Raw genomic sequence first — 12,376 nt, 5'->3', positions numbered from 1 at the left:
TGTGTACTCTACTGTACCATGCTGTATAGAGTACAGTAGTACAGTATTTTTATTTCAAGCCCAGGATGTCTGGAAGCAAGTGTAAAAGCAGCAATGATGTAGCTGGTACTGCTAAGAAGTGCCAAGCAATAACGATGGAAGCAAAAGTGAAAACAATTGAGAGAGTGGAGCGAGGCAAAAAGATGGTAGATGTCGCTCGTTCTTATAACATGAGTCATTCAACCGTCGGCACAATTCTAAAGAACAAGGACAAGATCATGGAACATGTGAAGTCCGCTGTGCCGATGATGTCGACAGTAATATCGAAGAAGTGTGTAAAAGTGATGGAGGAGATGGAGAAACTTCTCAGTGTGTGGATGCAGGATCAGCATCAGCGTCGAGTCCCGTTCAGCTTAATGCTGATTCAAGAGAAAGCTAAAAGCCTTCAAGAGAAACCTAAAAGACTTGAAAAAGAAACGTGGCGAAGAATCAGAGGGAGCATCTTTTAACACCAGCCATGGGTGGTTTCATCGGTTCAAGGCTAGAGCCAACCTTCACAACGTAAAAGTAAGTGGCGAGGCAGCGAGTGCTGCCTGGGAATTTCCTGAAACGCTTTGAGAAATTATTGATGAAGGCACGTATTTACCTGAGCAGGGTTTTAATGTGGATGAGATAGGACTGTACTGGAAGAGGATGCCAGACCAAAGTTACATCAGTAAGAAGGAAAAGTTGATGCCCGGCTATAAAGCAGCAAAGGATAGGCTAACTCTGTTTGTTGGCAATGCTTCTGGTGATCTGAAGCTGAAGCCTTCCTTAGTTTATCATTCAGAGAACCCAAAAGCCCTTAAAAACATAGCCAAGGGCTCTCTTCCTGTTGTGTGGAAGAGTAACCCCAAAGCCTGGATTAAACAGGCCATTTTCCAGGACTGGTTTTTCCACCACTTTATCGTGGAGGTAGAGAAATATTGCTTCGAGAAAGACGTCCCATTCAACATTCTTTTGCTGCTCGACAGTGCTCCAGGCCACTCCCCATTCATGGACGACTTTCATCCCAACGTCATAGTAGTGCATCTGCCACTGAATACTATTGAGTACATTGCTCATCCAACCTTTGGACCAGGGAGTTATAGCGACTTTCAAGAAATATCATTTACGTCACACTTTTCATCAGACAGTAAAGGTTAGTGATGAATCAGGAACAACCTTGTGACAATTTTGGAAGGGCTATAACATCTATAAGGCCATAAAAAACATTGACTTTTCTTGACGTAAGGTTACGGCCGTCACCATGAATGGGGTTTGGAAGAACCTTTGGCCGCAGTTTGTTCACGATTTTTGTGGATTTGAGAATGTGGATGAGGAGTCCAAGGAGGTCTTCAGCAACTTAGTGACCCTCAGCAAGAAGCTGGAGCTAGATCTGCAAGAGGACAGCTTCACTGAACTCCTTGCTGTGCAGCGTGAGGAGCTTACTAATGAAGGCCTGATGGAATTGGAGGCCCAGAGAAAGGACGAGGAGAGACAAGAGGAAGAAAAAGTAACTGAAGAACCAAAGAAATTAATGATGCAGGAAATGGCAAGGGGGTTTTCTTTATTTGAGGAGGCACTGTTAGTTTTTGAGGCACAGGACCCGAACGTAGAGCAGTACCCAAAGGTTACAGCAGCCATTCAGAATGCCATCCAGTGCTACCATGTAATCTATGATGAGAAGAAAAGAGCTACTACCCAGACATCACTGGATTGTTTTTTCAAGAGAGTAGATAGAATTGAATCCAGCAAGGAACCAGAACCTGTGCCATCAGTGTCAGGCATAAGTGAAATTGCAGCTTGCCCTCCATCACCTATGGCTGATGATCCTTCAGCTCTACCATCTCCCACCTCCCCTCCCTCCTCCAGTCAGTAACTCTTTTTGCCTGTTCACTTGATGCCAGCCCTTGTATGCCAGCTGTTGTAGTGTACTACTGTACTTTTCAGGATAGTGTACTATAAGATTAAAATGTTTTATTTTTTGTGTTTGCTTGTTTTTATGTATTATTTGTGTGGAAAGTATTATAAATCTATTACAGTACAGTACTATATAGCCGATTTTGTTACTTGGGTACCTAGGCTAACTTTGTTGGACTTAGAAACAAATTGGACTTAGGAACGTGCTCTTGAAATGGAACTTGTTCGTATGTAGGGGACCTACTGTAACGATCTAAATGTAAGACCAGATACTATAAAACTCTTAGAGGAAAACATAGGCAGAACACTCTTTGACATAAATTGCAGCAATATCTTTTTGGATCCACCCCTAGAGTAATGAAAATAAAAACAAAAATAAACAAATGGGACCTAATTAAACTTAAAAACTTTTGCACAGTAAAGGAAACCATCAACAAAATGAAAAGACAACCACAGAATGGGAGAAAATATTTGCAAACAAAGTGACCAACAGGGGATTAATGTCCAAAATGTACAAATAGCTCATGCAGCTCAATAACAAAAAAAAACCAGACAACCCAATCAAAAAAGGGGCAGAAGACCTAAATAGACATTTCTCCAAAGAAGACATACAGATGGCCAAAAAGCACATGAAAAGATGCTCAACATCACTAATTACTAGAGAAATGCAAATCAGAAGTACAATGAGGTATCATCTCACACCTGTCAGAATGGCCATCATCAAAAAGCCACAAACAACAAATGATGGAGAGGGTGTGGAGAAAAGGGAACACTCCTACACTCTTGGTGGGAATATAAATTGATACAACCACTATGGAGAACAGTATGGAGTTTCCTTAAAAAACTAAAAATAGAACTACCATATGATCTAGCAGTCCCACTCCTGGGCATATATCTGGAGAAAACCATAATTTGAAAAGATACATGCACCCCAATATTCATTGCAGCACTATTTACAACAGCCAAGACATGGAAGGAACCTAAATGTCCATCGACAGAGGAATGGATATAGGCATGTGGTACATATGTACAGTGGAGTATTACTCAGCCATAAAAAAGAGTGAAATAATGCCATCCATGTTGCAGCAACATGGATGGACCTAGAGATGATCATACTAAGTGGACTAAGAGAAAGACAAATATCATATGAGATCACTTATATGTGGAATCTAAAAAGATGATACAAATGAACTTATTTACAAAACAGAAACCAACTCACAGACTTTGAAAACAAACTTATGGTTTTCAAAGGGGAAAGGTGGGGGAAGGTATAAATTAGGAGTTTGGGATTAATATATGCACACTACTATATATAAAATAGATAATCAACAAGGACCTACTTTATAGCACAGGGAGCTCTACTCAATATTCTCTGATCATCTATATGGGAAAAGAATCTGAAGAAGAATGGATATATGTATATGTATAATTGAACCACTGTGCTGTACACCTGAAACTAACAACACATTGTAAATCAACTATACCCCAATATAAAATAAAAATTAAATTGAATAAAAAGAACTTAAAAACAAAATTTAAAAATAAATTACTTAGGTCTAAAAAAGAGTACTATGTTGAATAGAAGTCGTGAGAATGAACATCCTTGTCTTGTTCCTGAGTTTAGAGGAAAACCTTTCACATTTCACCACTGAGTATGTTGTTAGCTGTTGTTTTGTCATATGGCCTTTGTTATTTTGAGATATGTTCCTTTTATACCCAGTTTTTTGAGAGCTTTTGTTATGAAAGAGTGTTGAATTTTGTCATATGCTTTATCTGTATCTATTGAGAGAATCATAGTATTTTTATCTTTCATTCTATTACTGTAATGCATTATTTTTATTGATTTGTGTATGTTGAGCCATCTTTGCATCCCAGGAATAAATCCCACTTGATCATGGTGTATGATCTTTTTAATGGGCTGTAGAATTCTGTTTGCTAGTATTTTGTTGAGAATGTTTGCATCTATATTCATCGGGGGTATTGGCCTGTTGCTTTTTTCTTGTGGTGTTTTTATCTGGCTTTGGTATCAGGGTAATGCTGGCCTCGTGGTATGAGTTTTGGTGTGTTCCCTCTTCAATTGGAAGAGTTTGAGAAAGATTGGCATTAATTCTTCTTCAAATGTTTGATATAAATCACCCCTAAAACCATCTGGTCCTGGTATTTTCTTTGTTGGACCGTTTTTGATTACTGATTCAGCCTCCTTACTCATTATTGGTCTGTTCTGATTTTCTGTTTCTTCCTGATTCAGTCTTAGTGGGTTGTCTGTTTAACTTAGTTTCATTAATTTTTTTTCTGTTATCTTTCTAGTCTCTATTTCATTTATTTCTGCTCTAATCTTTAATTCCCTCCTGCTAAATTTGGGCTTAGTTTTTTCTTTATAGTTCCTTGAGAATTAAAGTTAGGTTGTTTATTTGAGATCTTTTCTTAATATAGGCATTTATTGCTATAAACTCCCTTCTTAGAACTATCTTTGCTGCATTCCCTAAGTTTTGATATGTTTTCTTTGTTGTTTTTGTTCTCAAAATACTTTCTAATTTGCCTTTTGATTTCTTCTTTGATCCATTGATTATTCAGGAGTGTGTTGTTTAATTTCTATGCATTTGTAAATTTTTCATTTTTCTTCATGTTATTTTTTTCTAGTTTCATGCCATTGCAGTGGGAAAAGATACTTGATATGATTACAATCTTCTTAAATTTGTTAAGGCTTGCTTTCTGGCCCAACATATGATTTATCCTAGAATATGGTCCATGTGTATGTGAGAGGAATATATATTCTGGTGCTGTTGAATGGAATGTTCTGTATGTGTCTGTTAGGTCAATTTTGTCTATAGTGTTAGGTCCACTATTGATTAATTTTCTTTTTGGATACCTATGTATTGTTGAAAGTGGGTTTTGAAATGTTCCCTACTGTTATTTATTTCTATTACTCCCTTCAGTTCAGTTAATGTTTGCTTTAAATATTTAGGTGCTCTAGTGTTGAATGTGTATGTATATACAATTGTTATATCCTCTTGATGAATTGACCCCTTTGTCACTATATGGTGTCCTTCTTTGTCTCTTGTGACCGATTTTGACTAAAGTCTATTTTGTCTGGTAAGAATAGCCACTCTTGCTCTCTTTTTGTTACCATTTGCGTGGAATATCTTTTTCCATCCCTTCACTTTCAGCTTATGTGTGTCCTTAAAGCTAAAGTTAGTCTCTTGTAGATAGCACATTGTTGGATCTTGTTTTTGTTTGTTTTTTATCCATTTAGCCACTCTGTGTCTTTGATTGGATAGTTTAGTCCATTTACATTTAAATATTGATAGTTAAGGGCTTACTATTCCCATCTTGTTAATTGTTTGAGTTTTTAGTTCCTTTCTTCCTCTCTTGCTTTTTTCCTTTTTGATTTATTTTTATAATGGTGTGTCCTAATTCCTTTATCATATGTGTTTTGCAAATATTTTCTCCCATTGTGTGGCTTGCCTTTTCATTCTCTTAACAGTGTCTTTCACAGAGCAGAAGTTTCTAATTTTAATGAAGTCCAGCTTCTTTTTTCTTTCATGAATTATGCTTTCAATGTTGTTTAAAAAGTCATCAGTAAACCAAATGTCACTTAGTTTTCTCCTATGTTACCTCTAAGAGTTCTGTAGTTTGAGGTCTTACATTTAGATTTACAATTGTTTTTGAATTAATTTTTGTGAAAGGTTTAAGGTCTGTGCTCAGATTTTTTTTCTTTTTTACATGTGGATGTCCAGTTGTTCCAGCACCAATTGTTTCAAAAAGACTATCCTCATTTTTTTGTACTTCCTGGTTTTCCCCTTCTACTAGTGTGGAAATTAATTACTGTTTCTATTCTTTTAATAATTGTCCTAAAAGAATAGAATCCTTACTTAACTGTCCACCATGTTTGTAGTCTCTCTCTGCTGTACTTTAGCTGCATATTTATTATGTCTTATCTTTCAGTTCACTAATTTTCTCTTCATCTGCTTATAACTTGCTATTAATAATCCTATCCATTATGTTGCCATTTGGATTATTGTATCTTTCATTTCAAGTAGTTCCTTTTGCTCAAATCAGGAAGGTCACATTTTATAGTTTCTGTTTCTTATAAACTTGTGTGATGTGCAAAGTGTTTAACAACTGATATGGCTTGGGCAATAGTCAGAATGGATACCAGCTGGAAACAACCACTGTAACTGTATCAATATGTATTATTGAATATCAGCCTACTTATATACTTTTTGAGCATATCTTTTATTTCCTTAAACTTTGAAAACAGAGGTGTTTTATAGGCAGTTTTTGATACTTCTTTTATCTACATCCTGAGAATCTGTTTCTGCTGATTCTCATTTATGGTGTCTTGTTTCCTACTGTGCTTAATTTTTTTATGTTTCTACTCAAGATTCTTGAAAAATTATTTATGGAAATACTTTGAAGCCTAAGATGAAGGTGTCTTCCCCCAGAGAGGATTTACATTTGCTTCTTCCTATGTTTGGGACCAATGAAAACTAAATTCATAGCTTGACATCTTTTGGCCTCCCATATAATGTAATTTGGGGCTGTAAACACATGAGAAAGTCTGTTTGTATTACACTTTAGGGACTGGTTTTCCCTACCCCATTTTGTTGCATTCTTCTCAGAACCAAGGTATCTATCTTTCATTGCAGTCCCCTGAGGATGTGGATAAAAGTGGGTTTACTTCTGGTTTGCCCTTAGCCTAAGAGTGTGATCCCTTGAGCCTTGATGTCTATTTTCCTGACCTAGTAAGGTACATTAAAACTAAAGTTAACATTTGCCTAGGTTTACAAATGCCCACCAGGAAAAAAAAAAAGTAGCTTTAATTCTCCATTTACTTCTCTGGGACCTCACTTTTCCTTAGATACTGCTTGGTAATTGCTTTACTAGTCACTTGCTTTTGGAATTTAAAAAAAATGTTAGCCAACATTTTTGGTTGTTTTCAGTAGGAGGGTTGGTTTGACATATATAATGTGCCCTATTTTCAGAAGCAGAGTTCACTATTTCCATAGCATTTTAACAGAACAGTTCTTCAAAGATTTTTCTTAGATTCATGTCTTTTCATTATGAGTATCCCTCAGCCATTGTGACTATGTTAATAGTATTAGTAAAATATGGTAGGGTCTTCCTTATATGCTTTGTAAAAGAAACCCAATATTTCTTTTTTCAGGCTAAAGAGGCAGTGACAGAAGCTGAACGACGTGATCCTACAAATCTTTTCACTAAATTTTATGTATTCAAGATTGCAGTCCTAGAGGGCAACTGTGACAGAGGTATAAATGTTATTTATGAGTTATATTTGACTGTTAACACAAAGAATAATCCTCTTTGACCATAATAGAGAAAAATAGCTTTTAAGACAATGGAGTTGAATATATATGCTAGCTTTCCTATGTAAAGATGATACAACCATACAAAAAGAAACTATGGAAGGTTGCATAAAAATAAAAGAACAGGGTTTGCCTATTGAAGGAGTAGGAACTAGGCAGATGTGGGGCAAGAATTGGGGGAAAGTCTTGTTCCTGTATACTTTTTTGTACTTTGTCATTTGAACAAGCCTATTAAAAATTAACTTTAAAAAACTGTGGGGGCAGGGAGAAATTATGATGCAGTCAGTTAAGAATTGTCATTAGAGAATGGAAGTCTCCAGGATACCTTTTGATTGTTTGCACTTATTTGGGAAGTTATTGGTGAGAGATCTGGCCCTGAAATGGAGTTTCTCTCCACAGGGTTGACAGTGGTACAGTTGCTCACATGAACCTTATCCCATTAGTGCTTTGTCCTTAAGTTAAGCGTAGTTTCCTAGCTAGTTGTCTGCACACACGTGTATCTTGACTTGGTCACAGATTTACCTGTGCTGTGATATTATTCCTGCTCAGCTCTGGGTAGCTGAGCAAATCCTGGAGCAATTTGAGCTTCAGACTGGTTGCCCTTTGTGAAGGGCACAAGTAGAGAAATTGAGAAGCTTGAGTTAATGGGTTCAAACAGAATTTATACTAGTCCAATTAAGCAACTATTTGTGAATACCTACTAAATGTGCAGTGGAGTCTGTTATTCACTCTGTAAGAAAAGGAAAGATGGTTTATTCTGCTTTGAAAAAGAAATGTTCCACGGTAGTAAAGTATATCTGTATATTAATTAAGGAGTAACAAATTGGAATCAGCTCTTTATCAAGGTTAATATTGCTGTTATGTCCATCATCAGGGTTTTCACTAGAGACTTCTGGGCATTTGTTTTTCTTGATATATTATGCTGAAGTATAGAAAAACTTGAAACTTTTGCCAGTAGAAATGGCAAAAAAAATAACCCCACACAACCAGATTTCCTATTAAGGCTTTTTTTTTTAACATTCTATTAAAATAAAATTATTTTACTTTTTAAGCATAGCATTAGCTCAATATTTTCATTTCTTCCCCAGTTATCTGTGTCCACTTTTTAGTCATGTTTACTGAAAATACATACAATAAAATTTACTCTTGTTTAGTGTATGATTTTATAAGGTTTATTTATATTAGTAATTCTATGAGTTTTGACAGTTGCTTACAGTCATGTAACCAGCACCACAATCAAGATACAGAACAAAAAATTAACTCAGGCCCCTTTGCTGTCACTCCTTCCCACCACTTCCAGCCCTGATTCCTACTAATCTCATTTCGATCCCTATAATTTTGCCTTTTCCAGAATGTCATATAAATGGAATCATACAGTATGAAGCTTTTTGAGCCTTCTTTCACTTAGCATAATACATTTGAAACTCATTCATACTGTTGTGTGTTCCCATAGTTTGTTCTTTTTTATTGCTAAGTAGTATTTCATAAGTATGGATGTACCAAAATTTATACATTTACCAGTTGAAGGATATTTGGATGGTTTCCAGTTTGGGTGATTATAAATAAAGGTGCTATAAACATCTGTTTACAAATTTTGTGTGATGACAAGATTTCACTTCTCTAGGGTAAATATCGAGGAATGGGTTTGCTTGGTTGTAAGTATATGTTTAACTTTGTTAGAAACTGCTGAACTCTTTTCTAAAGTGGCTATACAGTTTTATGTTCTAACTAGCTATGTATGAAAGTTCCAGTTGATCTACAGCCTTACCAGCACTTGGAATTGTCCATTGAAAAATTTCTTTAGCCATTCTAATAATGAGGTAGAGATATAGTACTGTGATTATAATTAGCATTTCCGTAGTGTCCAATATTTGACATCCATATATCTTCTTTGGTGGAGTGTTTGTACAAATCTTTTGCCCAGTTTTCTATAAGGAACTCTGTGTTCTTATTGAGTTTCGAAGTTCTTTATATATTCTAGACACAAGTTATTTATCAGATATGTGTTTTACAAATTTTTATTTTCTTACCAGTGCATTTCATGACAAGTTTGATGAAGTCTAATTTATCTTTTTTCTTCTTTTATGGATTGTTTTTTTGGTATTGTATCTAAGAAATCTTTACCTAATCCGTGGTCACAAAAAATTTTCCCTGTGTTTTCTTCAAGAAATTTTACAGTTTTAGGTTTAAGTTTGTGGGTAGTTCTGTGATCCATTTTGCATTAATTTTTTATATTTGACTTAAGGTATGGATTGAAGTTCATTTTTTTTGCACATGGTTACCTAATCATTCCAGCTTCATTTATTTAAAAATTCTGTCCTTTCCCAACTGATTGCCTTTGTACCTTTAAAGAAAATCAGTTGTCATATGTGCATGGGTCTCTTTCTGGACTCTTCATTCTGTTCCACTGAACTACTCCTCTTTACCCCATTCCCACACTGTCTTGATTAATGTAGCTATGTAGTAAATTTGAAATCATGTAGTGTTAGTCCTCCAACTTTATTCTTCTCTTTCAAATTGTTTGGGCTATTCTAAGTCCTTTGTATATCTGTGAATTTTAAATAAGTTTTTCAGTTTCTACAAAAGTAAATATTGATTGGGATTACACTGACTCTATAGATCAGTTTGGAGAGAATTGACATCTTCCAGTCTGTGAACAAGTTATATTTAGGTCTTTAATTTCTCTCAGCAATCTTTTCTATCTTTCAACATATAAGTCTTGTGCACCTTTTGTCAGATTTATCGCTAAGTAGACCATATTTTATGCTATTTCAAATGGCATTTTTAAAAATCCTTCAGTTTCTGATTGTTCATCGCTAGTATGTAGAAATACAATTGACTTTTGTATATTGATCTTGTATCCTACAGACTTGCTAAACTCACTTATTAGTTCCAATAGCTTTCTTGTAGATGATTATGTTGTCTGTGAATAAAGACAATTTTACTACTTCCTGTCCAATCTGGGTACAGTTTTTCATGCCTTATTGTACTTGTTAGAATCTCCAGTACAACTGGTAAAAAGCAGACATCCTTGACTTTTTCCTGATTTTAGAGGGAAAGCATCCAGTTTTCAATTATTAAGTATGATGTTAGCTGTAGGTTTTTCATAGATAACCTTTTATCAGGTTGAGGAAGTTCCCTTCTGTTTCCAGTTTCCAGGGAGTTTTTAATCAGGAATGGATGTTGAATTTGGTCATATGATTTTTCTACATCTGTTGAAATGATCAAGTTTTTAAAAATGTTTTTGGAGTACAGTTGATTTACAATGTTGTGTTAGTTTCAGGTGTACAGCAAAGTGAACCTGTTATACATATATCCACTCTTTTTTAGATTCTTTTCCCATATAGGCCATTACAGAGTATTGAGTAGAGTTCCCTGTGCTATACAGCAGGTCCTTACTAGTTATCTATTTTATATATAGTAGTGTGTGTATGTCAATCCCAGTCTTCCAATTTACCCCTCCCCCCCACCCCCGAACCATAAGTGTGTTTTCTACATCTGTAACTCTATTTCGGTTTTGTAGATAAGTTCATTTGTAACCTTTTTTTTTTAGATTCCACATAGAAGCGATATCATATGATATTTGTCTTTTACTTACTTCATTCAGTATGACAATCTCTAGGTCCATCCATGTTGCTGCCAATGGAATTATTTCATTCTTTTTTATGGCTGAGTAATATTCCATTGTATATATGTACCATATCTTCTTTATCCATTCCTCTGTTGATGGACATTTAGGTTGCTTCCATGTCCTGGCTGTTGTAAATAGTGCTGCAGTGAACATTGGGGTGCATGTATCTTTTCGAATTATGGTTTTCTACAGATATATGCCCAGGAGTGAGATTGCTGGATCATATGGTAGCTCTATTTTTAGTTTTTTAAGGAACCTGCATACTGTCCTCCATAGTGGCTGTACCAGTTTACATTCCCACCAAGAGTGTAGGAGGAGGGTTCCCTTTTCTCCACACCCTCTCCAGCATTTATAGTTTGTAGATTTTTTGATGATGGCCATTCTGACCAGTGTGAGGTGATACCTCACTGTAGTTTTTGGTTTTTTTTTTTGTTTTTTTTTTTCTCACTGTAGTTTTGATTTGCATTTCTCTAATAATTAGTGATGTTGAGCATCCTTTCATGTGCTTTTTAGCCATCTGTATGTCTTCTTTGGAGAAATGTTTATTTAGATCTTCTGCCCATTTTTTGACTGGGTTGGTTTTTTTTGATATTGAGCTGCATGAGCTGTTTGTATCTTTTGGAGAGATTAATTTGTACTGGCACAGAAACAGAAATACACATCAGTGGAACAGGATAGAAAGTCCAGAGATAAACCCACACACCTATGGTCACCTAATCTATGACAAAGTAGGCAAGAATATACAATGGAGAAAAGACAGTCTCTTCAGTAAGTGGTGCTGGGAAAACTGGACAGCTATATGTAAAAGAATGAAATTAGAACACTCCCTAACACCATACAGAAAAATAAACTCAAAATGGATTAAAGACCTAAATATAAGGCTGGATACTATAAAACTCCTAGAGTAAAACATAGGCAGAACACTCTTTGACATAACTCACAGTAACATCTTTTTCGATCCACCTCCTAGAGTAATGAAAGTAAAAAACAAAAATGAACAACTGGGACCTAATTAAACTTAAAAGCTTTTGCACAGCAAAGGAAACCATAAACAAAACAAAAAGACAATCCTCAGAATGGGAGAAAACATTTGGAAATGAAATGATCAATTTTTTTTTAAAGTTTGTTAATATGGTCAGTTATATTGATTTTTTTCAACAGATAAACCAATGCTGCATTCCTGGGATAAGCTCCACTTAGTCATGATATGTTCTTTTTTAAAATATAATATTAGATTTGATTTGCTAACAGTTTGTTTAAGAATATTTTTACCTGTGTCCATGAGCGATACTGCTCTCTAATTTTCCTGTAATGTTTTTGGTTTTGCAATTAGGGTAATGCTTACTACATAGAATGAATTGGAAAATACACCCTCTTTTTCCATCTTCTAGAAGAATTTGTGTTGCTCGGTTGGTATTATTTCTTTATTAAATGTTTGCTAGAGTTCACAAATGAAGCCATCTGGGGCTGGAGTTTTCTTTATGAGAAGGTTTTTAAT

The 12,376-nt window shown here is 35.4% G+C and overlaps 1 protein-coding gene across 1 annotated transcript in view; it reads left to right on the top strand.

Annotated features, from left to right (window-relative positions):
• The window catches only part of LOC309620323 (testis-expressed protein 11-like), a 156,824-nt gene that overhangs the window by 50,504 nt on the left and 93,944 nt on the right, over window positions 1-12,376 (top strand). Inside the window, exon 4 of the mRNA XM_082376470.1 lies at window positions 7,088-7,190. Coding sequence (XP_082232596.1) covers window positions 7,088-7,190 — 103 coding nt within the window. The remainder of the gene's footprint in view (window positions 1-7,087; window positions 7,191-12,376) is intronic.

Source organism: Balaenoptera borealis, assembly GCF_965194805.1.
Source record: "Balaenoptera borealis genome assembly, chromosome: X".
Classification (NCBI taxonomy): Eukaryota; Metazoa; Chordata; class Mammalia; order Artiodactyla; family Balaenopteridae; genus Balaenoptera; species Balaenoptera borealis.
This window is presented reverse-complemented; position numbering and strand designations above follow the sequence as displayed.